The sequence below is a fragment of the Nelumbo lutea genome, chromosome 4, assembly GCF_056320005.1.
Source record: "Nelumbo lutea isolate HS-2025 chromosome 4, American lotus-T2T, whole genome shotgun sequence".
NCBI classification, from domain to species: domain Eukaryota; kingdom Viridiplantae; phylum Streptophyta; class Magnoliopsida; order Proteales; family Nelumbonaceae; genus Nelumbo; species Nelumbo lutea.
This window is the reverse complement of record NC_142687.1, coordinates 37966752-37994389: the sequence shown is the minus strand read 5'-3', so window position 1 is coordinate 37994389 and position 27638 is coordinate 37966752. Positions and strand designations below refer to the sequence as shown.

Here is a 27638-nt window from a genome sequence, read left to right as displayed (position 1 = left end):
GAAACGGATCAAAATTTAAACCGACATAAAAACACTTTTATGAAAGCCATTTTATGAAACCATTTTTATAAAAGTACTTTTATGAAAGCACTTTTAAAAAGTACTTATATGAAAACACTTTTTGAAAGTACTTTTATTAAAGCACTTTTACAAAAGAAATTTTAAAAGTACTTTTATTCATTCACTTTGGATTGGATTAGACCCAATCCGATCTATTTGCATTTTAATTGGACTGGATTGTATTGTAGTTTTTTTTTTGTGTGTGTATTTTATGGATTTTTCATGTTATTTTGGTGTTTGATTCAATTTGGATTAGATTAGACTCAATCCGGTCTGTTTGCATTTTATTTGAATTGGATAGGACTTGGTTTGTATGGATTTGGATTGGATTTAGTCCAGTCCATTTGTAAATGAACTAATATTGGATTGGACTGGATTAGACCAAATAAATTCCAATTGATAGCCCTATTCAACTCAAAATCTTTACAGGGAATTCATTTCCCCTTTGGCAGCTAGACCTTGTCTTGTTAGCTGATGTTTTAGGAGTTTTGACTCGCAGTTTATGTTCTACTTCTTAGGCCCTATTTGATGATTAAGTACTTGTTAAAAGAAGTACTTGTTAGTACTTGTTTTAACAAACACTAGAATTGTTTAGTAACCCACTTTTCAAATCACTTATTATGTTTTTTAAGCACTTATTGGGGTGGGGATGTTTGGTAAGTTACTTTTACCATAAATATTTATATTGACACAAATAACAATTTTACCCTGCACTCAGATTTCTCCCTTGCCCTTTCATTTTCTTCACCGGAATGGTCGGAACCGTCGGAATTGTAGATTGGACAATTCCACAATGAACCTGACCTGTCGTTCAGAAAACCTCTTATATGTCAATTTCAGGCCCACCCTCGCTGCTACCCCTTTAGGCTGTGTTTGATTGCAGTACATTTTTATTTACATTATTACAAAAGCATGGGAGTACGAATGGAAAAAGTATAAATTCTCGTTTAATTTTATTTTGGGTTTTACTTTATTCTGTTCCATATCTTAATTTACTTCATTTGTACTGTAATCAAACAAAATGAATTAAAATTTGAAACAAAAATATGTCAGAATTTACATTCAAATCATTTGCACTACCATAATTTTGCATAAGTGCAAATTTATTTGCCAAACTCAGCCTTAGCCAATATCAGATTTATGAGATTCCTAACGAGAGTGGAGTGTAACTTAGCCACTCTGGGAGATGTTAGAGCTTTCAGTCGCTCCCAAATTGTGCCAATCGGAACCACCCTCCCTTCAGCACGGGCTAGGGTAGGGGCTGAGACCCCTCGCATAATCCCACAACAGTCCTCTATTACACTCCCCTTGGCATAGGCCAAAGCTGCAGAAACGAGCCCAAGCCCAAAGTGAAAAATAGACTTATCCCGCGAGCCAAAGTGTCTTTGAAGATGGTGTCAGAAGGGGCACCAGATCCTCTTTCCCCTACTGCGTCTGAATTCGAAGAACAAGTGGAGAGTTTGAAAAGGAAATGATCATATGCAGTACTATTACTGATAGTCTACTACCTAACTTGCCACTTGTAGCATTTTCAAATAACTGAGAATTCTACAAAATCCAAATCAGATTGTTCATATATATCTGATCATGGCCAACGTCATCGTAAATTAGTGCCTAAAAGAAGCTATCTTATGTACTTGAAATTTTGAACGCGTAGAAGGCATGACAGGAGAGTGTGAGCATGTCTGAGCAGGGTTCCAGACATGATCAAGTGAATCAACATTAAAACAAAGGAAAAGAGCGGGATTTACCTTCACGACGTAGGAGAAGAGACGAATCTCCAGAACGTCACATGGGAGGTTCTCTATCTCCTCCTAAGACGACGGCAACACAATGCCTTTACTCAGTTCATCGACGACCATGTGATCCCTCAGAATCGCCACTGTGAACTGCCCAGCCAGGGTTCCAGATAGGCGTGCACTGGGGGGGCACGATAGAAGAACCCACTCTCGTGCTGAAGTAGAGGTGGGAGGTGGAACAAAAGATCTCGGAACGACCTCGAGAGAGAGCGGTTAATTAACGGCAGGTATTGGATAATTTGAATTGGTCCCAAATGCCTATACAAATTTCGTTCCTTCCAAAATGCTGTGAAAACGAAAGGAGGATTAAACAGAATTGAACAGAGATCGATATTTCAGATTAGTCAGACCAGATATCAAATTAAATCAGGCTCCAAAAATATTTGCCATCTACTTTAATTTAATTAGAGCAAACATCAAATTTAGAATGGACTAGTATACTTTGACAAGAGAAGACTGAGATCATCTCATCCATACTATATATAATAATAGGCCACCAATTCATGACCAAACCAAAAAGAAACTTCTGTTGTGGCCCTTGGTGATGTTGTGGTGATTCCAATGTCATAGCCCATGATGGAAAGAAGAAACTTCAAAGACTAATCATGGCCAACGGTAGCATTGGGAGAGACTAGAGTTGGCACAAAACTATTTATCTGAAACCATGTCATATCTTTTCTCCATCCTTCAATGTAGCCATGCTTCTTGGTAGCTGGAGAATACACTAGAATGTTATCTGCACAATAATCTTCACCGTTTCTGACCATTTCATAGCAATACTGACAAAATCCGTATCTACCTTGATTAAGAATAAAGCCATTGGATAGCAAATCCATCAATAAGTAGTTGTGGTCATGTCTATCAAACCATATTGCCGGGATGTTGTAACTGCATTGGCACTTCAAATTATGCATACTTCCATCACGAACAATGCGCCATAAGTGAATCGTAGTCCTTTCACATTCAACCAGTGCCATAGAACCATCTATCTCCATTAGACTCAGTTTTTTATGAAAACTTGGTAATGGTACAGAGGGAGGAAACTTTATAGTCCGAAACTTTTCATGGCCAATATCAAACACAGTGATAGAAAATCTACTACTGGAGGGTCTGATTTGGCTGATCCAATAAAGGGATCCATCCAAGAAGAACATCCCTTCCATCCAACAACCATGGCCAATATCAGTAGGGGTTTCCAATTCTCTCCATGAGCTTTCACCGAGAGTAATGATCTCACTCCTGAACTGATACGTGTCCTGAATTATGTCTTCCCCTAAGCATTGCACTCGAAGAACCTTATACTTTTTTGTGGTGGAATTGACACCGAAACCAATTTTGGGAGGAAGTGTTTCATCGATATCTGAATTTGAATCTAAATCCGATAAAGGCAATGACACACATTCTTTCTTAATTGGGTTGTAAATGTAGGTTGTCTCCAATGAGCAAAGCGGAAGGATGCAGAGCAAGCCATTGCAACAACCGCTAATGATGAATTCGTTATCTGTATATTGTCGCATGAACTCCACCGGAAACTCCCTATCCTTCCACTCATCTATTCCTTAATCTAACAAAAATATGCTACTTTTAAAGGTATACTTCTCATAAAGGATGATGTGCTTCGGCCTGGCGTTTGCTTGTATCAGCTGCATCTCATTGAAATAAGGATCCAGTATTAACCTGCACCAGCTTTTACAAACTAGTTTGCATCTGAATATAGACTCGACGGAAAGCCTTGATAAGATCTCCCATATGATTTCTGGGGGAAGATGATGAATAGTTGTCTTGCTTCCATTATTATCTGCTTCTTTAAGCCCTCTCATTATGGCCTCTAGGTAGGTTGCTCTCTTGGCTTTTGCAATCGTCTTGCTTGTTGCTTCTTGTCGTCGTCGCCCTCTGGTCGTCGCAATCGTCTGGCCTCTAGGTAGGTTGTCTTGCTTCTTGCTCGTCGCAATCGTCTCTTTATATTCTCGTGTAGTTACAGACTTGGAATCATTCTTGGAGTTGGAGTCCGACCTTCATCCTAATTCCTAAACCCTCATGGATTACTACGAAATAGAAACTTTTTATTTTGAATTAGGAGAGAAACGATCTCATACCAGGGTAGCACAACTTTCTTAGTTTTAGAGATGGGCCCACTTTCAAAAAGTTGTTGATTCCAACTGCAATATTAGAAGATTTTTAAGTGCACTGGGTTTGTGTTAGACTCTGCTCATATTGTATATTTTACAATATAATAATTCCCCCAATCCAATCCGAACTGGGTATGATCCAAGCGTGACAACAAATTAGCGTGTCAACAATCTCAGAAATTTATTATATTTTTATTTCATTTAAATTTTAATATAATTTTTCATATGTTAAAAATATACAAGGATCTGAAACAACCATTAATACCACTCGCACATAAGAGATCTACGCAATATGCAACTATGCGGACATGGGGTCTTGCCATTGAAAAATATACGAAAAGTACGGACAGAACCAAGGCTCTGAAAGCCTTGTTTGGCGTGGATCAGGATGAAAACTGATGAAGTTGCAAAAGGAGATGACGATGGTGCGATAGTTGGAGGGCTCCTTTGGAATTGTAGAGGTCAATAGAGAAGTGGATTAAGGGATGATTATTAGCAAGATCCGAAAGATTTAATAATTTTATTTTTATTTTATGTTGATTTATAAAAAATAATTATTGTTAATTGAATATGAAAAAATATTTTTTAATAAATTTAGTTTTATTAATAATTTGTAGTAATTTTAATAATTTTATTATTTTTAAATAAAAATTTGATTAAATTTTAAATAGATAAAAACAATTATATAAACTAACATTTTTATTAATTTCACTAATAATTAACAATTATATACGAATGACAATGGGGTTGGTTTAGGGCAGGGCATCCCATCCGGCCATCCTTTTCCTTGCCCCCTAGTCAATACACTCTACCCCATCCCCACCCTGTCCCTAGTGTCATGCGCATTTAGGACAAAGTAACCACTCCTCAATGTCGGGCGAGTTCAGGGGTAAGGCACCTCACTCCTCCTCATGGATGGAAAATCCTTGAATTTCCTTGCCCCGTCCCCAATATTGGGCGAGTTCAAGTAGAGGTATAAATTGGGTCGTGCTGGGTCGGCACGACATGACCCGCATGTGTTCCACACAAAGTGCAAATCATGACATGTTGTCCCACGAGGTGTCCCGGGCCATGCCTCCCTCCTCTAGCATAATTTGGAGGGCCGGTTCGGCACAGCCCATGACCCAAGCTCACACGGGCCCGTGTCGTGTTGTGGGTCAGGCTGGTTCATGGGCCAGGCCATGCCACACACCAAACCAAGCTCAAGGCAAGGCACCCACTATGACAAAAAAAATTAGAAAAACAAAAAAAGGCCATAAACTATTGTTTGGGTTGACATTTCGACCACCCAGGTCAGCGGTTCACTAACCAAATAAACGACATTTGGACAAAAAGTGGTTTTGAGGTGAAACGGTGTCTGATTCCCAATTTTTCCAGTCTAATCATTTGGTTTGATCCAATTTTGAAAACACTGTCCCCTACAACCCAATATTCAATTTGATGATAGAAATGATTAAAAGGATATATTGAATATCAACCACATGGTAAATTTCTAAAAATATACTAAATTGTCTTTAATATTCAAAAATGTAATTTTATGAAAATTTTGGAAAATTTATTGTATTTGTATAATTTTGAAAATTTATTTAAATTTTTATTAAATAATTTACTTTCTTTTTAAATAGTTTAATTTTAGAATTATACTAATTTATTTTATAATTTCTAATATAAACTAACCAATAATTTGGCGTGGATCAGGATGAACACTGATGGAGTTGCAATGGGAGATTACGATAGTGTGATAGGGCTCCTTTGGAATTGTAGAGGTCAATAGAAAAGTGGATTAAGGGATTATTATGTTGTTCAAACATCCAAATGTTGTTACTGAAGTCTTGGTTGTGGCAATTGGTCTTAAGTGCCCGTCTAGGAGGGCTTTCACAAAACTTTTGGTGTTGCATGAGCTGAAGAACTTGGAATGCTGAGAAGCCATGTTTGGTAAAAATAAGTTGAGTATAGGATTATAGAAGTTACAAAATCGACTTTCTGATGAAGCTATGTGAGGTAGCTTCTTTGAAGTGGCTCAGTCAATGACGCTCAATCAATGTAAAAGCTTTCCTATATGGGTTCTAATTTTGTTTGGAAGTTGGGATTCTGTGAGATGGTTTTGGAATGAGATTCTACTTTATGTGAGATGGTTTTGGAATGAGATTCTAGTATTGGAAGCTCAAAACAATTCAAGTACGTGTCCTAAGAAATTGGCTAGTCAAGCTGCAAAACTGTTGTCATCAGGCAACTAGGGTTGCCGATTACTTAGCTAACATGGGTTGTAACCTCAACTCTTGGGGTGTCAATGGACCAGTTATGGATTGGATCCGATCCAATCCAAACCTTATCAAGTCGGATTCGAACAGTCCGTTGTAATTATTAAATTGGGCCAATTCAAAATAAATTGGTATATATTCTTATTAGTCTAAATTGGACCTAAACCAAATTCCCCAAAATCCTATGAGGCCAAACCCTTGTCCAATTTGAAACAGATCAAAATTTAAACCGACATAAAAACACTTTTATAAAAGTCATTTTATAAAAGAAATTTTATGAAACCACTTTTATAAAATTACTTTTATGAAAGCACTTTTGAAAAATACTTATATGAAAGCACTTTTTGAAAGTGCTTTTATGAAAGCACTTTTATAAAAGTCATTTTATGAAAGCAATTTTATGGAACCACTTTTATAAAAGTTCTTCTATGAAAGCACTTTTGAAAAGTACTATATGAAAGCACTTTTCGAAAGTACTTTTATGAAAGCACTTTTACAAAAGAAATTTTGAAAGTACTTTTATTCATTCACTTTGGATTGGATTAGACCCAATCCGATCTATTTACATTTTAATTGGACTGGATTGTATTGTAGTTTTTTTGTGTATTTTATGGATTTTTCATGTTATTTTGGTGTTTGATTCAATTTGGATTAGATTAGACTCAATCCGGTCTATTTGCATTTTATTTGAATTGGATAGGACTTGGTTTGTATGGATTTGGACTGGATTTAGTCCAGTCCATTTGTAAATGAACCAATATTGGATTGGACTGGATTAGACCAAATCTAGTCCAATTGACAGCCCTACTCAACTCAAAATCCTTACGGGGAATTCATTTTCCCTCTCGCAGCTAGACCTTGTCTTGTTAGCTGATGTCTTAGGAGTTTTGACTCGCAGTCCGTGTTCTACTTCTTAGGGCCTATTTGATGATTAAATACTTCTTAGTACTTGTTTTACAAACATTAAAGCTATTTGGTAACCGACTTTTCAAATCACTTATTATGTTTTTTAAGCACTTGTTGGAGTGGGGATATTTGGTAAGTTACATTTACCATAAGTGTTTATATTGACACAAATAACAATTTTACCCTCCACTCAGATCTTTCCCTCTCCCTCTCATTTTCTTCACCGGAACTGTCGGAACCGTCGGAACTGTAGATTGGACAATAGAAAGACTCCTCCAATTAACAACATTCACAAAATTCTCGGATTCTCATTTCCGCCTCCTGAGTCTCTCATTTCGGGCGACTTAACAATCATCACCGCGGGTGGGATATTCTCACACTTCATTCCATTCTTGACAACAAGTAATTAATTTCGTTAGTCTCTGCAAATTATGGTTTTTGATCTACCCGATTGTTTACGCATACTAATATCTCAAATTCTCAATTTGGTTTTGTTTACTAGGTGGTAGGAAATCGCGAAGCAGCTCCATGGCCGCCGAACTGATAATGAAATTAAAAATTTCTGGAACACTCGCCTAAAGAAGCTGATAAAGATGGTCATCGATCCGATCACCCACCAACCTCAAACTAACTTCTTCATGGACCAACCCCATCTGTTACATTGGGCTACTATTCCACCAGAAGCTTATGAGTTGGGTAAGCTTCAGTATTTTCAATGCCTCCTCCAGACGGCAGCTTTGTTGATGACAAACTCTTCCATCGGTTCCATGAACAACAGCCTAGTACTGAACTCAGTCTTGAACAATGAAAATCCTGTTTTAGGTTCATTACAGCTCGACAATTTCACCCGATTTTTCTGTTGGAACTGCATCTCAAGCTTTGCCTTCTTCAATCCTTTCCTCTTGTTTGCCTACAGATATGCAGCTGCCACCTGTTCAAGTTAAGAAAGTGCTGAAACAACTTTGAAAGGAAGAAAGCATATATGCAGAATTACCAAAATTTTCGTAAGCTATAGCCTCGTTAGTTTCAGCAGAAGTCACGGCAAGCGTCTCACAAAATGTGACCGAGTGACCAGAGAGAATTTTATCACTAAGCCACCACAGTACAGAAATGAACAAAATCAGATTAGAATGTCTGCTAGATAGAAGATGCTATGGAAACTAAAAATTATTGCAACCAGGAATTTGATCACATAGATGACGAGGAAGAAGAAATGGATTTGGTGGTTTTGGATTCAAAAATAAAAAGAAATGAAAATAAAAAACCCTAGAAATCAGTCGTCATTGATAAACTTTTCTTTCTTTCTTCATTAGCAGTGGCTTTTGCTCACTGTGGAACGTCGCCGGTGGACCTACAACCAAATGCTGCCGGTGGACTTGCAACCAAACACCGCCGCTGTCTGTTGTTGTAGGGTTTCGAATGGAAGAAGAAGATGATTAACTTGAGTGGGGGTAGTTTTGTTATTAAAGAAAAAAAAAACAAAGACAGGTTTGTCCCTTCAAATGAAGAAGCACTTCTTCAAAAAGTGCTGAAAAAAAATCACATCCATGTCACTTTTTTTAGAAGTACTTTTTCTAATAATAAGTACTTCTTACCCTCCTTTTTACCAAACACCCATAAGTACTTAAAAATCACTTAATGTGTAGTCCCATGCCTTTTAAGTGTTCTCAAATAGGACCTTAGTTTCATGGATTTAACATATTCTTTAGTTTGTATTTTATTAAAACACACCTTACAACCAATTTATTATTCATTAGACAAGAGTGAAAAATGACAGTTTTAACCCTAATCTCCATTCACACAAATTTAATCTATGCAAAATGTAAATGAGAATGTCATTTTTGCCCCTGATAAAACCATGATAACCACTTAGCTTATTCAGTTCTGTTCTTAGTTCAAAGAAGGAAGATATAAATGATGTTTATTTCATAAAGCTTGATATGAAGTGTGAAAGGGATTTTCAGAATAAACAACAATGGCCACATGCCCTTAAACATTTCCTAGTCGATTTTCGTGGTCACCAAACTACTTTGATGTAAAACAAATTGTTGAACAATTTCTATAAACTCAAGATAAAAAAGAAAGAAATAAAAGAGGTCAAAGCAAATGTTGAAGCTTCAAACGGTCATAACTTTTAATTTGGGCATTGCTTTTTTCCTTAAAAAACCCTTCTTTTATAGTAAACTAGTAAGGACCTATTACGCACAGGCTTTCTTGACTGAATTTTAGGAGTCTTATCACAGTCTTGATTCCTAATTAGGCCAAGCCAGATTAAATGCACCCGCAAATAGGCTCCAACATAAGCAAGGGGTAAAACAACCATAGATCATTGAGTTTAGTTATTTTAATGGAAAATTTGTAACATTTCTAGGTTTAATTCCACCTGGCCCATTATTTTTTCAAAATTGAAAATATGGTTGATTTGGGTGGTGTTTGGCACCATGATCATCTTGATTGGATGAACACCCATTCTACTGGCTGTGGATAGGTGGACCGGTCCCGTCCACACTCTATTTTTCATCCCCTGCTTCACACTCTCCCTGAAAGGCAAAAAACATACTGTATATTTTACATTTTAATATCTTTGTCAATAAAATATTAATTATTTTACTTAATTTTTTTAATTTTTTAAAATTTTAATGTTTTATCAATAAAATAATATTTTTAAATATTTAAATTATATTTTTTTATTTTTTAATTATTTCACTATCTTTTGTAAAAAAATAATATTTATTGGTTAGCATTAATTCATTGATGCATTTTTCAATATATTTATCATATAAAATGACAAAATTAGATATTTATGATTAATTGTGTAGATCAAGGTTTTTGAATTGTTGTTGACTCAGACGATCGGACCATTCAGCCTAGGAACCATCCAAGCAAACGGTTCTATTTTACCCCAAACCTGGTTTTTGGCCAAAAACCATTTAAAAAGTCAACAACCCATTGACCTGAGCGGTCGAACTATCAACCAGTTCAACAGTTTTTGACTATTTTTTATTTTTAATTGTTTTTTTAATTTGTTTGTCAAAACATGCCATCTGTTCAAACCAGATGGTTGGACCGTCATCCTGGAAATCGATGGTCAAAACGGTTCCGTTTTCGGGACGTTTTTTTAAAACATTGGTGTATATCATTAATAAATGTATATGAGATACATGGAATCAAAAAGTGTGGTGTGGACTAGTCCTTTGTAAATGTTGCGAGAAAGACCCCCTTTATAAATGTTCCATCAATTAACTTCAGAAGAATTCTCATGTAGTTGTTTAAATCTTTTTAAATCCCAAATCTGCCATTTTATTATTTGTTCAGACAATTTAAATTTCAGAAAATCAATTTAATTTTTTATTGCATTTCAAGTAATTTTTAGCAATTTTTTAATTTTTATCAATTTTAAATATTTTTTCAGTATTTTAATATGAAATTATTAAAAATAGTAATAACCTAAAAGTAAGAACAAACAAAAAAAAATATTAATAAATAATCGAAAATATTAATCATTCAAAAATTTTAATTACTAAAAAATTAGCATGAAATAATTGAAAAATATTAATTACTGAAAAATAATAAAATAACTGAAAGTTATAATTTTTAGTGACTGAAACTTAGAAGTATTAAAATACAAAATAATATTAATAACTAATTTGTGAAAATATTAAAACAAATAACTAAAATTAAAGAAAAATACAGTATATAAATTAGGAAAATCAATCAGTTTTAATAATTATTGATTTCTTTGATAATTTACAGTATATAAATTATGAGTAAATTTTGTGATAATTTACCGTGAATTTTCATAAATATATTAAAATTACTGAAAGTTATAATTTTCAAAAAGTAAAACTTAGAAATATTGAACACAAAAATAATATTAATAACTAATTTCTTAAAAACATTATTTACTGAAAATGTTAAAGAAAAATACAGTATTTAGATTATAGAAAATGAATAATTAAATTACAATAAATTAATTAAATTAAAACAAAATTAATGCAATAAATTTCAGTAAATGAAAATAGAAGAATTTTTACTCGAATTACAACAGTTGTATTTTCAAAATATTTTACCAAAATAACTATTTATTATTTTTCAATAATTTAATTAATATTTTACAGTGATAATCAATAACTTTAAATTATTTTACCAAAATATTTTACAATGAATATAGAGAAAATTTACTGATAATCAATAATTAATAGTTTGATGACAATTGATAATTCGATTATTAAATTAATACACCGCCGGGTTTTATTCGGGGTAGGGTGGAAAATGGATTCAAACCGGACCGGTTTTGGTTCCAAAATGGACTTGACCAATTGGGTTTTGAACATAATGGATTGGATCCGACGCATATGTATCATCTTTCCAACCCGTTCAGAATTACAGTGTTCGCTCAAGTGAACACAGTACCTATATTTTCGTAATCTAGTCTAGTAACCCGTCGACGTTGAACACGCACAACACGTCTGGTCACTGCCAGTGGATCTACCAAGTGTCATATGCCAGATGTGAAACAAATACCAAATTCCAAATCGAGAAAATCAGAGTTCATCTCTTACCTGTGAGTGATTTGAAAGGAATATTGGTTGAACCGAAACAAATGCCAAATGCTCGAGTGATTTGAATTTGTCCCGAATGCCAAAACAAAGTTCGTCCCATCAAAAATGCTGTGAAAACGAAAGGAGGATCAAACAGAATTGAACAGAGAATAACGTCAAACTGAAATACTGCTGTCTTGTCTCAATATTTGATTTTATATCCAGATTAGTTAGACCAGACATCAAATTAAATTAAATCAGACTCCAAAAATATTTGATTTTCCATCTAGTTTAGTTAGAGCAAACATCAATACTATATATATACAGATTATAATAGGGAGGTGATGACATTGTTCTCCCAACATTTTTCAACAAAAACTGGAGGATGCAGATTCATTCTTCTGTGATTATCCAAGTATGATTGAAATGAAGGCGTAGGAGAGTTTCCTCTTGGACGGTGCAGAAAATCCTTTGTACCCTGGGTGCAGAGGATGCGAGTTCGGTAGTTGTGCAACTATGCTAAAGTTCCTATTATTATTTTCCTGCCCCAAAATAATTTCCCCCATGCAAGTTATTTTATCCATTCTTTTAATCAAGGTTTTAAAAACTAACTGGGAATAGAACCATTCTAACCACTGGTTTTTGGGTTGATAGTCTGATTTTCAGGTTATAATAGATGGCCTGTTCCAATTTAAAAAAATAAAATAACTCAAAACCATTGAACAGGTTGAACTGATCGATGATTAGACCACCCAGGTCAGCAGGTCGCTGACCTAATCAAAGGTTTCTGACCAAGAACCAGCTTAAGAGTGAAACGGAACCTGTTATCTGGACAGTTATTGGGCTGAACGTGATCCAACCGTCTAAGTCAGCGATGGTTCAAAAACACTGAGATGGTGAGGATGAAACACATTTTTCAGATAAAATATTGAACATTCCAGGTAGAATTTTCAAGGCAAATGTCCAAAATGAAACCACATCTGCACCACATAGAACACGCCCCACATGCACATTACAGCATGCATTGGGAACATCTCTCCTACTTGTCATTGGGAGATGTTCCAAATATACGTTTGGAATATGTTGTGGAGCGTATGTGAGACACTCTCTATAGGGCACAAATGTGAACTCGTACAAAATAACTTATAAATAATAGAAAGAAGAGATCTATATTTGTATGATGAATTCATGATGATTATTAATCAAAAGAAACAAAACATAAAACCAATATTACGAGGGTCTGCTAATATCAAACAGTGATAGAAAATCTGCTACTGGAGGGTCTGATTTTGCCGATATAATGAAGGGATCCATCCAAGAAGAACATCCCTTCCAACCAACAACTAAAACCAATATTAGGAGGGATTTTCAATTCTCTCCATGAACTTTCACCGAGAGTAATGATCTCACTCTTGAACTGATACATTTTCTGAATCATGTCTGCACCTACACAATACACTCGGAGAACCTTATACTTGTTTCCGGTGGAATCGACACTGAAACCAATTTTGGGAGGACGTGTCTCCTAGAGATCTGATTCAGGCAATGATACACATTCTTGCATAATCGGGTTGTGAATGTAGGTTGTCTCCAATGAGCAAGATGGACGGATGTAGAGCAAACCATTGCAACAACCATCGATGACGGACTCGTTCATGTACTGTCGCATGAATTGCACCGGAAGCTCTCTCACCTTGCACTTATTCATTCTTTTATCTAACAAAAATATGTTATTTATAGTGGTGTACTTCTCATAAAGGATGATGCGCTTCGGCCTGGTATTTGCTTGTCTCACCCGCAATTCGATGAAATTTGGATCCAGTATTAACCTACACCAGCCTTTACAAACGAGCTTGCATCTGATGATGGACTCAATAGGAAGCCTCGATAAGACCTCCCATATGATTTCTAGGGGAAGATTCTAGGGGAAGATGATGAACAATTGTCTTGCTTCGTTTATTATCTGCTTCTTTAAGCCCTCTCGTTAGGGCCTCTAGGTAGGTCGCTCTCATGGCTTTGATTGTGGAACCGCCCTTGGTCATCTTGCTTCTTGTTTGTCACGGTCGTCTCTTTATATCCTGTCTCGTGTAGTAGCAGACTTGGAGTCATTCTTGGAGTTGGAGTTTGACCTTCATCCTAATTCTTAAACCCTGATGGATTACTACAAAATAGAAACTTTCTATTTTGAATTAGGAGACAAACAAGATTTCAAAATATATGCTGCCACCAGGAGTTTGAACACATCAGTTTTTTTACATCATTTTCAACCGAATATCCTCACTTCACAAAGGAAATATGAACACCACCACACGACACAAGGTTTTTACCTTCAACTATTCAGAATCAAACCACACACTATTCAGCATAGTACAAACACCACCTCACCACTGTTGTGAAATTCAGCAACTGAAACCCTACTTTCAACGCACATACCCAGGTACAAACAAAAGAAAACGAGAGTGATATGCATACTAATCACTTCACACCACCAGAGAAATATAATCTAGATCAAAACACAGCATTGGCAATCCATTACTTGGGTGAAAAAAAAAAAAAAAAACTGTTCATACTTGTCCACAAATAGCCATCTTCGTATCACAGAATAGAGGGCATCTAGTACATCACTTCAATGACCACCACCACAGCAACCAGAGGCATACTTTTTGGCCTCTTGTCGAGCTTCCAATCAGGTTAGGAGAAAATCGATGAAATCTGATATGATTGGTGGCGAACCCAGGAAGAAGAAAGGGCAATGAGGAAAGAGAGAAAAAAAGAATAGTAAACTAGGTTTTATTGCTCCGGTACCATGTAAACAACCCTATTCAATGTCAAAGTAGAGAAGAAGAAGAAGAGTTCCACTAGTTGAGAAAAAGTTATCCGTCACTAATCGATCCACTTGTATTTATCTCAAATAAATTCAATTACAAGAAAGACAATATTGTCTCTTATAAGTGATGGGACACATAACTTAAACTTGAATAAAACAGACCTTTCACACTCAAATAGATAAACCTAAGATACCAAAATACCCCTGGTGAAATCTAACAAATAACAAAAACTCTTTGAGTAGGGTCCTAATGAATCCTTGGCTAGTCTCTACAGCAAAAGAAATCCTCTGTTTTTAAGTTGCACTCATGTTCATGAAGATTCAAAAGAAAGCAGTCCAGTTGATGGCAGTGACAGTACCCATTAGTAAAGAAAGTCAATGCCTCCAACTTCCTGTTGTATAACAAAGCTGGGAAAATAATCCAAGAGGCCTAATACAATCAAGCAAAACATAACAGTTGCAGCCCACGAAACCAAAAATATTGAAAAAATGACAGCACCTGACCTGAGATGAATTTTTGAACTCACATTTGGAAAACAGAAATTGAAGAATGGGAAGACAAATCCAATCCTTGGTTTGGAAGTTGTCACATAGAAAGGTATCGTTTTTGGGTTGCCAAATGTCAAAATTTGCACAAAGATGATCTCATCAGACCTGCTCCAAGAGCTAAACCACAAAGAGAGTCGAATGGGAAGTTAGTTTGATCTCCAAAGCCAAAGGGGTCAAGAGATAATAAACTAGACGTGTTTATTTTTGCAGTTCTTAAAATGGTCGAGTTCTGACTTAAATAAATCAGAAATGAATCTTTCACATTGCCAAAAAGCCACCAATTACCCATCCAAAGGTGTAATGAACTTGAATTTGTAGAGATGAGAGATAAGCATTACAGAAGGAAAACCTTGGGGGTAATGAATTGTTCGGGCCTTCCATCCAACAGATGGAAAAGCCCTCCAAAAATAGGCGTATGCCGCTGAATGCGGCGAGAACACGGTATTCTTTAGTAAAAGGCGAAAGAATAGTTCGCTCTGTGCTCACCGCGCGGCTGCGGGAAGAGGCCTTAACGCTAAATGAGTAATATATAAAGTTCATCGTGAATGGAGTTCTCCTTTTATTCCGATATGGGATTCATTCACAATCAACCAGTAAACAGTAATCGTGGTCTTACTGTTCAAATTTTACCGTCAATGCATTGACGTGTTCGTCATCCATTAAAAACAAAATTATGTGTTCCTTGATTACAGCTTATTGACTGTATTTATCAGACTCAATAAGCGAGGCAACAGAATTCTGTAGAGAGTCAGTCCAGATGATATGAAATGGAAGGAATTGATGCTTCCTGCGCTCAGTAACATATGAAGCAATGTAACAGTCAAGGTGGAGCAGCACGACGCTCCTCCAACAGGAAATGGATAGGCTTCAATGCGTTTCCTTCAAGAATAATAACAGTCAAGGTGACCTTCAAAACACAGCCCAAACTTCACCACCCAGAGACTGACTGAGATGGAGGAGACAGCCTAAGACTAAGAGCTATTCTGGCTACATGATTACCCTGATGATTTCTACAGATACTATTCCTACATCAATTGAATGAGAACAGAATGTTGCATCAACATTACCTTAGACCAACTGGATGTGTAGTCCAGTAAAATAGAAGTTTGTTTACTGAGCATAGATTCCAGAATTTACTTCCAGCAATGAATATTGTTCGGTTTGCCCTTAAAGATGATGAGACCAGAAACGGAAATCTGGGTTAGGAGAAAGCAGCGTTTTAATTAATAGTTATCAGAGCTTAAAAATAATTAAAAGCATATAAAACAGTAAAAGCTAAAAAATGGAGAATTGGGATAAGGGCCGCGAGAACGGGATTCCCTGCTATCACAAATTATGACGTACACTCTCCCACTTGGAGAGTTGTTAGACTGAAACCCCTCCTTTCAGTGCAATGGAGGTCGCCAACCTAGGCGATTGGCTTTCTTGATCACCGGTTGACCCCGTCCAGGTAAGTATGTTTTTCCCTCCCTCGTTGTTCCTACTTATACCCCCCTCAATTATTTGTTTCTTTCCTATCTTACCGATGTGGGAATTGAAACAAAACAGAATATTACTGCTTAGACATACTCAGTACTCACTCACCTGTCATACCTTCTTTAAACAAACTTAAGCTGTCTCTGCATCAACACAAGAAACTATGTTTATTGCCTTATTGGTGAAGTTGGTTTATTTGTTTCATTAATTAGAGAATTATAGTTGGTTCAAGTCTCATGGAAGTGATATTGAACTCATTTTAGCATCACCAAATTGCGTGATTACTGTGTTAACCATGAAGCAACATTGTTGAAACTCTTGCTACATGTCTAGAATAAGCTCCTTTGGATGAAAATTTTTCGGATTGAAATACATGAGCTTTTAATCCCCAATATCACCAGGAAAATCTCCATATACAAACTACAAAGTAGGTTATAAGGCTGACACGGATATATGGAATAAATATATTATTGATTCAAAATTTTCTACTTAGACTTGTTCATTTTACTGTGTAAGACCAAATCATGGTGCAAGATAAACACATTTCTACTTCAAACATTGTTGGACACCTTTAATTCCTAACCCTATTTTCATTATCCTTCACTTCTCCCATATTTTACATGTCCAACAAGGACAAATTCTCAGAAAACGAAAAAAAAAAAAAAAACATTCTATGATTTCATACAATCACAGCTTCCACAAAACCACAAAAATCCATATAGAAAGCATCAATCTCTCCTGTTGCCTTGTCAATGCCCATTTCCTCTCTTCAAGGAATCAGAGGGTCTGGTGCTGGGGGAATTGGTGTTGGTTTTCCTTCACCAGCACCAGGCGGATATTGTAGACAGAGCACCCTGTCAAAAACGAAAGAAGATGTGTTAAAATTCAGTCTTTGCAGGCTTCATACAAAAAGAACAGATTTCACCAAAACTAAATTGTTTATGTACCTCTGATACACAAGAGACAACAAAAGAACAATAAAGCATAAGCGCAAAAGAACCAACAACAACCTCATCTTTGCTGAGTTCTGATCCTCTCAATGCCTGGTATTAATATATCTCCATTTCTTTCTTTCCAAGTTTCAGACAAGTCAAATCCTTCCAAGTCTTTCCTTTTTTTTTTTTCTTTTCTTGGGTAGGTGGGTCTTGGTCAATTAATTGATCAATTTATCTATATTTTACGTCAATTTTATGACTTTCCTGTGTATTTATTAGTCCTCAGAGACCTTGGATTCACTCCACCAGTTTCAAAATTTTGAATGTTGAAGACATATATAGATCTAAATATTTATTTATCAACATATTTTCACAATGTAATTAACTGATATTTTCATTTTTCTTACAGTATATTCCAAGGAGAAGATGTATCAAATTACTAATTATAACCAAACAACATTTTCATTTAGGGTATAGAAAATAAGGGAGTTCACAAGTAACGAGTATATATAGCCAAGAAAATTCTGAAGGTTCCAGTAGTAAATTACTGCGATATGACCTCCCCTAAAAAGATTAATTTAATACCATTGGGGCCAATGGACCACATATCGGATATTAAACTGTTAAGAAAAGATATTACACTTAGCCAAAAGGCCAAGAAAGGTATGGCTTGATCAGTTTATTAACCTCCATTTTATAACCTAACCTTTCCACATATTTCTCCATGTTAACAATGTGAGACTAAACCCAGTCCACTTTTGAGTTCCATATTACAACGGAGTTAGCTAATATTTCTTCTTTAGCCTTAGTTAGAGGACCCACTTCTTCAGACTATCTGGATATTTCAGTGTTGCTTTACTTAATGAAGAGAAGAAGGTGAGTGCTTTCTGGTTGCCACCAAAGCTGCCATGTTCTAGTTCATGTTAATTCCCTTACCAGGAGACTCATCCAATGACTCTTCCCCAAATTCTAGTTGTCAAATTTTCTAAACTAAATTAGAAGATACAACTTACTGACTGCCACCAAGTCACATGCATTTAGTATATTTTAAAGCCACTAACTGTTCAAAGAAGAAGGGTACATTATTAGGCAGACCCTATCTATAAAAAACAAGTTTTGTTTTGAAAATTATTTTCCATGAAAATGAGGTTTCTAGTTTCAGTTACAAATGGTTGTTAGTTGGGCCATTCTGTGTACCACAAGAATATGAATGATTCTACCTCAGCCCACATTTGGTTCTGCTTAACAGTAATTTGTATGCTTAACTGTTTTATATTCCATCTTTTCAGTCAACTTAACCAAAGAAAAAAGGTCAATGTAAGAGTGATTCTTATGGCTCTCTGATTGCATACCAAGTAATGAAACAATGCATTATTCCTCTCAAGGTTTTTAAAACCTACCTGGACAACGAACTGGTTAGGGGTCCGGTTTTCGGGTTGAACGGTCTGACCATTTGAACCAAAAGAATGGCCCGTTCTAATAAAAAGAATTAAAAATTTTAAAAACTTTAAAAAATAAAAACCGGCCAAACCGTTGAATGGTTCGAACGGTTTGACTGCCCAGATCAGCGGTTTTCTGACCAAATCAATGGTTTTGGGGTAAAATGGAACCGGTCACCTCCGGTTTAGAAAACCATGGTTCCTTTATACCCATAAAAAAATTCTCCTAATTGCATCCTATCTCTTATATTAACATATGAAAAGTTTGCTTTGTATCTGTATCTGGTTGCTTCCTGGTAGCCTATTCTTTGACAACCTCTGTACCAAGAACTCTGTTCTAACAAGGATCTTCTCCAGTTATGCTCTTTTCCTTTCAATTGTTTAAGCCCTTTTTTGTCATGATATCTTTTGATGGGTATGGATATTTAGCAGTCATCCAAGACTAAATTCTCTGTAATACAAAGTTCTTGCCTTCTTGGTACAGAGGTTGAGATAGAGAATTCCAATTCCCCAAGCTACTCTTACAATTTGCTGTCCTTAACCTGCATAACTCTTCCATATCACTTGACCAAAAATATCTCATTGTTATTATCTGGTCTAATTTATGACTGAAAAAGGCCTATTTGCCTTTCAATGGATGGCTGCATAGAGTGACATTGAAATACTGATAAAGCAGGGTCTTAAAGACTAAATATAAACAAAAAATCTCATTTTTGGGCACATGAATTGGATTTCTTGTCTAGTTTCTAAAAGAGACGCAGATCTGATCACTTCTCTTCAATATAAAATTTTAATCAAAATAAATAAATATACTTGTCTAGTTTCTATATGTTTCTCATTTGCACAAACATTAACTCATAAAGATCAAAGAAAGTTATCCAAGTGACAGTACCCATTATTAAAGAAAATTCATGCAACCAAATTTCTGCAATATAACCTAGCAAAAAAGAAGGAAAACAAGAGCCCCGATGCAATCTAGTAAAAGATAACAGTTGCAACTCAGATAACTAAATAAGCCATCTAACTAGAGAAGAATTCTGGAACTCAAATTAGAAAACAGAACCGTAAAAGAATTGATTAAAGGAAAATGCAAAGACAATAAGGAAATGATCACTGAGATGTTCTGTTTGTATTATAAATCATGGACACAAAACATTGTTAACAAATAACATCTAAAGAAGGACTATAATTGACAAAAGAAATGTACAACAAATTATTTGAACAACAAAAGCAACACTAAGAGTTTGATGAATTAAAATATATCACCATGACAAGTTCTTATATATTAATGCAGCTTTTTCTTTCTTGGTAGCTTTTTTGAACTACCACGATTTCAGACTTTAGCACATAACTTACAACAAAACCAAAAGGTTAAAATCAGTCAAACCCCAATACCCCAATTCATTAAAGAGAAAAGTACAGAATTCGAATACAGACCTGCTCAAAGACCTAAACCACAAGAGAATCAAATGGCAAAACAACCAAAATTAGTTTGCATCGCCAAATTCCACTGCAAAAAGGTCAAAATTAAAAACTAGAGGTGTACCTTTTCCAGATTTTGAAATGACTATTCTCACTTCTGACCCACTAAACTAGAAATTAATCCTTCTAGAGTCTAGACTACAGAAAACAATGAGGGGCAATTGGGGGTAGCTCAACCAAGAGTGTTTTAGTTTTAGTTTCATGATTTCAGAGATAACAAAACCCATTAAAAATCAAAACCTTCTACGACAGACCATCATCAGATCAACTGCAAATTGCAATTTTTCGATTTGGTCGAGAATCTTTCCGTTTGAAACCAATAACACAAAGGATTAAATGAAGATGAAATAAAGAGCTGCATGATCGGAAATCTGAATACCCCACAGTCTAAACTCTAAAGTGTATCTGAAAGAAAAAACTTGGGAGTTGGGAGTAAAGAATTGTTGGGGCCATCCATCCAAGATATGGAAAAGTAAAAGGCGAAAAGAATGGCTGGCTTTGTTGTCACCGCGCAGCTGCGTGAGAGTTGAAGCAAGCTGAAAGAGGATTATATATACAGAGATCATCATGGACATGGGTGGAGTCCTCTTGCGTCTGATTTGGGATTCATCAGTGACAAATAATTTAGTAATCGTGGGCTTGTGTCGTGGCCCGTGGGCTTACAGCTGTGCATTGACGACTGGAATTAATGATGTGTGTGGACTTTGGATCTGAGTTAACCGACAAATGTCGACCAACTATTCAACATCATCAATATTTTAATATGAGGGACAACCATCCGACGTTTACTTTGGTGCCATGTGTTCAATTTTGAAAGGGTACTGTCGGAAGGAATTAAGTATATTCAAGGGTGTTTGGATCTCCTACTCACACGATTTCGAATAGCTTAATTTGTTTGTGATTTGGAAAGAAGGAAATGAAGATATATAAATTGCAGGCATGAGCACGAGAAAGATGAGGTAGTTGTTGCCTGTTGGTTATTTTGCGAGTTCAGATCTGCACCCTACAATGTCCTACAGTACATCCCCGCCCGCTGTATATCGAGAATATCTCCCAATGATAATACCAGTCTGGAGATGTTCCTCATACACGGCAGAGATGTGCTGTGGGACATCGTGAGGTGCCCTTTGTAGGGCGCATATGTGAATTTTATTTTGCGCTTTTATGTTTCATTGTGTCTTTTGTACATAAATAACTTAATGTTTACAAACTACAAAATTATTTCACCTTTTTCTAGGATTCATATCTGCACCCCACAAGGGGGTACCCCACAACACATCCCCACCTTGTATTGGGAACATCTCCCAGTGATGTTTCATCTGCCGTACTGTTATCAGGAGATGTTCCCTATACAAGGTGATGCGCTAAGGGCATTGTGGGGCGCCCCCCCTCCTGTTATACTGTTATGTACTTCCAAGTTCCAACGGGCCGGCAACTTTGGATGGAAATGAAAATGGGGTTCTATCAGTGAACCAAACACTTACAATCTCAAGATGAATAAAAAACTTGTAATAGCCGTTTCTGGAGTATATTTCCACAAGAGAAATCATAACAAGGGTGTCTTGGCTTGGCACAAGTCTGATTTTATTATATAACCATGAATCCACATAAATAATCGTCATTCCTTTGCTAAACAACATGCCTGAATCATGCTTATAATCGATATCTGATTTAATTGGCACAATTCCATCTTGTAGCATGTGGAAGAATAAAACAAAGGTCCTCTTGACCTGTCCAGCTCAGTTGGGAAAGAGTAATATTTATATAAATATGTACAGCACAAATACATACAAAATAATATAAAATTCAAAGTTTTAACTCTACAATTTTGTATTTGTACTCCTTCCAAACTGAGCCTCTATTGAATATACAATCTGATATGAGAGAGGTTGTCTTCCAACAGCATCTGCCTAAAAATCGACCGATATGATCTCATCCACAGTTCCGTTTTGGCAATAACCCACCATCATTGACGCCCGCCCAGCACACGATTGTCCTCTTGGGCATCTAGTCAAACAATTTTGAAGCGTCTTCCAATCGCCCACATTTTGCATAAAAATCCACAAGAAAATTGCTAATGAAGACATTGGAATGGAGCCCAGATTTCAAAACAACCAAAAAAATCGATAGTGATAGATCATGCCGGAGAGAGGAAAATGCCATCGGGAATACTGTTGGAGTAGTACCGGACAAAATGAAGAAAATTGCTAGAGATATGTATTTTGACTGTTCATTTAATCCTTGGAGGCGTGGAGCCCTGGCCTTTGAAAGTTTGGAGGTTTCAAACAAAAGGAAATATAATGGACCTTTGAGCTAATTGGTTTTGTCCTGTTTCGGTCCACTCTATGCACGAACGATTTATGTATGGACCCGTCCGAGTCCATTGGATCATCCAATCCACCTATAACACCTTCGTCCGAGTCCATTGGATCATCCAATCCACCTATAACACCTTCAATTTGGAGGGGTCTAACTCGAAATTGGTCCATTAACACCCCTATTGAAAATATAATAATTTTCTGGGTTGAATTTTCAAGGGTCACATGGTAAATGTCCAAAATATATACCTTAAGAATAATAGACCCAAGAAATATCTATTTGTATATATGGTGGTTATAAATAAAAAAGAAACAAAGCATAGCCAATTCTAGAACAAAAAAGAAACTTCATTGTCTTTTTTTTTATTATTTTCAAAGACTAAGCATGGCCAACGAAAGCTTTGGGAGAGACTAGAGTTGGCACAAAACTATTTATCAGAAACCATGTGGGAGTTCTTCTCCTTGTTAAATTATAATTAACAGTAATTATAATTTAAGTTATAAATAGTAGAAAATTACATTTAATTACCAAAAAATTACATTTAATTAGTTTTATCCAAGAAAATATGATAATTTTTAGAAATTACTTTACATTAATAAATAAAGTAATTTAATAATTACAATATTTTAATAATTAATAATAAAAAGTAATAAATCATTTATAACTTAAACTAACCCGATTAGATCTATAAACTAGCAAGCTCAAGCAACTATTTTCTTTTGACTTAGGTCTAGCTGAGATATGCACCAGACCCACACATTATCATGGATAATCAGATTGGAAGTCTAATTGGGTGTCAAACTTTTGGAGTCTAATGATGGCTTTAGTGGATAGGGCCCAAGCTAAACAACCCCTAATAAGCTCAATTTAGAAGTCTAATTATGTGCATATATGGTAATTATTATTATATAACATTTAAATAACAAGTTTTATATTAATATATATATATATAGAAATGTTATATATATTTTTTATACTAGACTAGAATTAAATAAAAATTTTAATTTGTAAAAAATCATAGTTTTATAATTAACACAGACCTCTTTATCAACAGAAAATGTGCAAGCCCAAGCCTGAGCGTGGCTCGATCATTGGGCCTAAATCTTGAGCCAGAGCCTAGCCCTTATGTAAAGCCCGAAGTTTGAGCCCGAGCTCAAACCCCGATCTGTACACAAAATGTTTTATTTTCAGTATATTTTTATAAACTAATATTATATTAATTTAGTAATAATTTAATAAATTAATAAACTAAGTTATATTTCTGTTATGGGTTCAGGCGTAGGATCGCGTCACGGGTCGCTCCACCGCAGGAACCTCTGATCTTTCCTTGCCTTTGGCCTTGCATACATGCCCTATTTTGAGTATCTCGTGGGTGATTTGTCCAAGAGATCACCTAACTCTCCTTTACTCTCTTTTGGACTGAATATTCGATATCTTCATTCAATAATGGTGTCTCCTTAAATAAGAAATTACAAGAGTCCTAATCTTAGGGATTCTCCTTGCTGAATAGGGAGACTTCTAATTCTATCTTGCTAAGGATAAGATAAGCTAATCCTTATCTGATAATAAGATAAACTAATCCTAATCTGATAACAAGATAAACTAATCCTAATCTGATAATAAGATAAATTAATCCTAATTTGATAACTTAATAACAAGATAAGATAAGAGCAATAGAATAAGATAAGAACAAGCAAGATGATCTAATCTAATCTGGCAATGGGTCAGGTTCCTGTTGCTACCGGCGGTGATGGTACGTCTTTCCGAGGAATGCGTCCATAACATTACTCCCCTCTTGAACTACGAGCTTGTCCTCAAGCTCGAACTTCGGATGTGTGGCTTGGAACTTTGTCAATGGGATCCATGTGGCTTCGGTCGATGGTAAACTACACCATTTCACCAAGACTTCAAGAACTCCTTGATTGAAACGAGAGCAGATGACAGCTTTAGGTTGGGGAATCAATTTGCCATCTTGCAGGGGTGGCAGGGAGGGGACTTGGTCCGGAGGAACACCCGTAAATGGTTTCAACAAGGCGATGTGGAAGACATCATGAATCTGGCTAGTCTCTGGCAGTTCCAGCTGGTAGGCCACACTGCCAATCCGTCGTAGAACCTTGAAGGGCCCATAGGACTTAGGGGCCAGTTTCGGGGCAACTATACTAGGACTAGTAATAGCTGCTCGGAAAAGTTGTTGTTGTTGTTGATCATGTTGTTGCTTCTACTACTGCAGTTGTTGCTGTTATTGGTTGTCTGGCTGCTATGGCTGAGGGTGTTGCTGCTGCTGTTGTTCGTCAGACGGCTCCGTCAAGTCTGGTCGGAGGCTATTTGTGGTTACAGCCCCTTCTGGATTCCTCTCCCTATTAGAGAAATACGATTTCAGCAAGCGTCGCAACTCCCAAACATCGTCTTTGACCTCACGAACCTCCCTGCTGGTTTCTACGAGCCTATGCTCCAGTTCGTGGACCCTAGATGATAGCTACTGCAAATCTCCCATGATGACCAGCTCTACCAAGATGTTATGGGCTAGGGCGTAGGATCGTGTCACGGGCCGCTCCACCGCAGGAACCTCTGATCTTTCCTTGCCTTTGGCCTTGCGTACAGTCCCTATTTTGACTATCTCGTGGGTGATTTGTCCAAGAGATCACCTAACTCTCCTTTACTCTCTTCTTGACTGAATATTCAATATCTTCATTCAATAATGGTGTCTCCTTAAATAGGAAATTACAAGAGTCCTAATCTTAGGGAGTCTCCTTACTGAATAGGGAGACTTCTAATTCTATCTTGCTAAGGATAAGATAAACTAATCCTAATCTGATAATAAGATAAACTAATCCTAATCTGATAATAAGATAAACTAATCCTAATCTGATAACAAGATAAACTAATCCTAATCTGATAATAAGATAAACTAATCCTAATATGATAACTTACTAACAAGATAAGATAAGAGCAATAGAATAAGATAAGAACAAGCAAGATGATCTAATCTAATCTGGCGGTGGATCAGGTTCCTGTTTCTACTGGCGGCGATGGTACATCTTTCTGAGGAATGCGTCCATAGCAATTTCCTAATAGTAAATTGACATATATATATATATATATATATATATATTTATTTATTTATTTATTTATTATATATAACATAAGTACTTTTTTATATATGTAATAGTATCGGGCCGAGCTCGGGCTCGAGTTGGGCTTATTTGAGAAAGCTTGAACTCGAGCCCACATGCCTAAAATTTTGTCCAAACCTAAAAAATAACAGGTCAAGTCGGGCCAGGCCGTCGGGCTACCTGGCCTATGAATAGGTCTAATTGTATATATAAACAATTGTATACATAAAAAATCATATGAAATAAAAATTTAAATATCTTTTTCAATTTTTTTAAAAATGAACCTCTCATAGCTTGGCCCAGCCCACGGCTTGGCCTGGCCCAAGGCTCAAGCCATGGACTAGCCTGGCCCATGGCATGGCACGGGCCTGTGCGGGCTAGGGAGGGACGCCCCGTTGGCCAGCACAGCACGACCTGCACTTTGTGCGGCTTGCATGTGGATCATGTCGTGCCTACCCAACATGACCCGATTTACACCTCTACTTGGACCTGCCCAATACTAGGGACGATGCGGGGAAATTCAAGGATTCTCCATCCTTGATGAGGAGTGGGGTGCATTGCCCCTGAATTCACTTAACATTGAGGAGTGGTTGCCTTGCCCTGAACCCGCCCGACACTAGGGACGGGGCGGGGATGGGGCAGAGTGTCTTAACTATGGGGCAGGGATAGGGATGGGGTGCCCTACCCTGAACCCACCTCATTCTCATTCCTATATAATTTTTAATTACTAGTGAAATTAATAAAAATGTTAGCTTTTGTAATTATTTTTATTTATTCAAAGATAATCAAAATTTCATTTAAAAATAATAATAATTATTAAAATTACTACAAATTATTAATAAAACTAAATTTATTAAAAAATATTTATTCATATTAATCAAAATTTCATTTAAAAATAATAATAATTATTAAAATTACTACAAATTATTAATAAAACTAAATTTATTAAAAAATATTTATTCATATTAAATTAACAGTAATTATTTTATGTAAATCAACATTAAATGAAAATTAAAATTATTAAAATTTTAGATATTAACAATAACTTTGAATACTTTTATTTAATTAAACAAAAAATTTTGGCTATTAATTTAATATTAATTAATAGTAAATAAAATTATTCAACCTCTCATATTTTCCCGTGCATCACACAGATCCCCGCTAGTATATAAAATAAAATTGGATGGTGCATGTCATCATGCCTCTTCTTTGAGAGAAGCTATTTATCTATTTTCTCCATTTTTTTATTTTTCTTATTTTATTTTGTTTTAAAAATATAAAAAGATTAATCATTGAACATTTTGAATAGATTAATAAAGTTGCACACTATTAGAGAGAGAGACCTTTATGTTTTCCAAGGCCTCTTATTTTAATGCATGTTACTGTTACATTTATAAAAGACATTTAAGAGAGGGGGGCGATGTAAGGACCTTTGGGTATTTTAGGCCCCCTTAAGGACTAAAGAACTCATAATACAAAACCCCGAAATCCTAATATTCATAAAGTAATAAAATATTATTAATTTAATAATAAAATAATAATATTATAATAAAATATTACTAAAATAATAACAGCAAAGAAAGATATTAATTATTTAACATAATAATAATGTATAAATAAAATATTAATACAATATATTTTGGGGTAGGAAAAATACTTTTAGTTATACATACTATGTAATAAATAGATAATAAAATAAAAATATTAATACTAATAATTAAATAATATTAACTACAAATACTAAGATATTAATTATTAAAGACTAACAATAAAAAAAGTACTAATAAAATAAACCAAACAAC

General features: G+C 35.7%; 1 protein-coding gene, 1 long non-coding RNA gene and 3 other non-coding genes across 5 annotated transcripts; all 5 read right to left on the bottom strand.

The window, feature by feature from the left end:
• Nucleotides 1–7867: 7867 nt before the first annotated feature.
• LOC148855278 (putative F-box protein At4g29970) lies at nucleotides 7868–14284 on the bottom strand. The gene is made up of 4 exons (XM_088984901.1): nucleotides 14267–14284; nucleotides 13320–13617; nucleotides 12952–13142; nucleotides 7868–8065 (listed from the first exon to the last, which is right to left on the bottom strand). The coding sequence occupies exons 1-4, from the start codon at nucleotides 14282–14284 to the stop codon at nucleotides 7868–7870; spliced, it is 705 nt and encodes a 234-aa protein (XP_088841027.1).
• A 1167-nt stretch (nucleotides 14285–15451) lies between these two features.
• LOC148855277 (U5 spliceosomal RNA) lies at nucleotides 15452–15567 on the bottom strand. Its single transcript, XR_016095138.1, has one exon. It is a non-coding gene; the product is annotated as a U5 spliceosomal RNA (small nuclear RNA).
• Nucleotides 15568–16367: 800 nt separating this feature from the next.
• Nucleotides 16368–16530, bottom strand: LOC148855276 (U1 spliceosomal RNA). Its single transcript, XR_016095772.1, has one exon. It is a non-coding gene; the product is annotated as a U1 spliceosomal RNA (small nuclear RNA).
• Nucleotides 16531–17000: 470 nt separating this feature from the next.
• On the bottom strand, nucleotides 17001–20984 carry LOC148855274 (uncharacterized). Its single transcript, XR_016112576.1, has 2 exons — nucleotides 17496–20984; nucleotides 17001–17402 (listed from the first exon to the last, which is right to left on the bottom strand). It is a non-coding gene; the product is annotated as an uncharacterized LOC148855274 (long non-coding RNA).
• LOC148855275 (U2 spliceosomal RNA) lies at nucleotides 17963–18150 on the bottom strand. Its single transcript, XR_016095147.1, has one exon. It is a non-coding gene; the product is annotated as a U2 spliceosomal RNA (small nuclear RNA).
• Nucleotides 20985–27638: the final 6654 nt, after the last annotated feature.

Coding starts and splice junctions, on each gene's coding strand:
- LOC148855278 (XM_088984901.1), bottom strand. Junction 13,143..13,319: donor CATCGATGGTTGTTGCAATG/GTTTGCTCTACA, acceptor TGTATTGTGTAG/GTGCAGACATGATTCAGAAA. Junction 8,066..12,951: donor GTAGCAGATTTTCTATCACT/GTTTGATATTAG, acceptor GCATATCTGTAG/GCAAACAAGAGGAAAGGATT.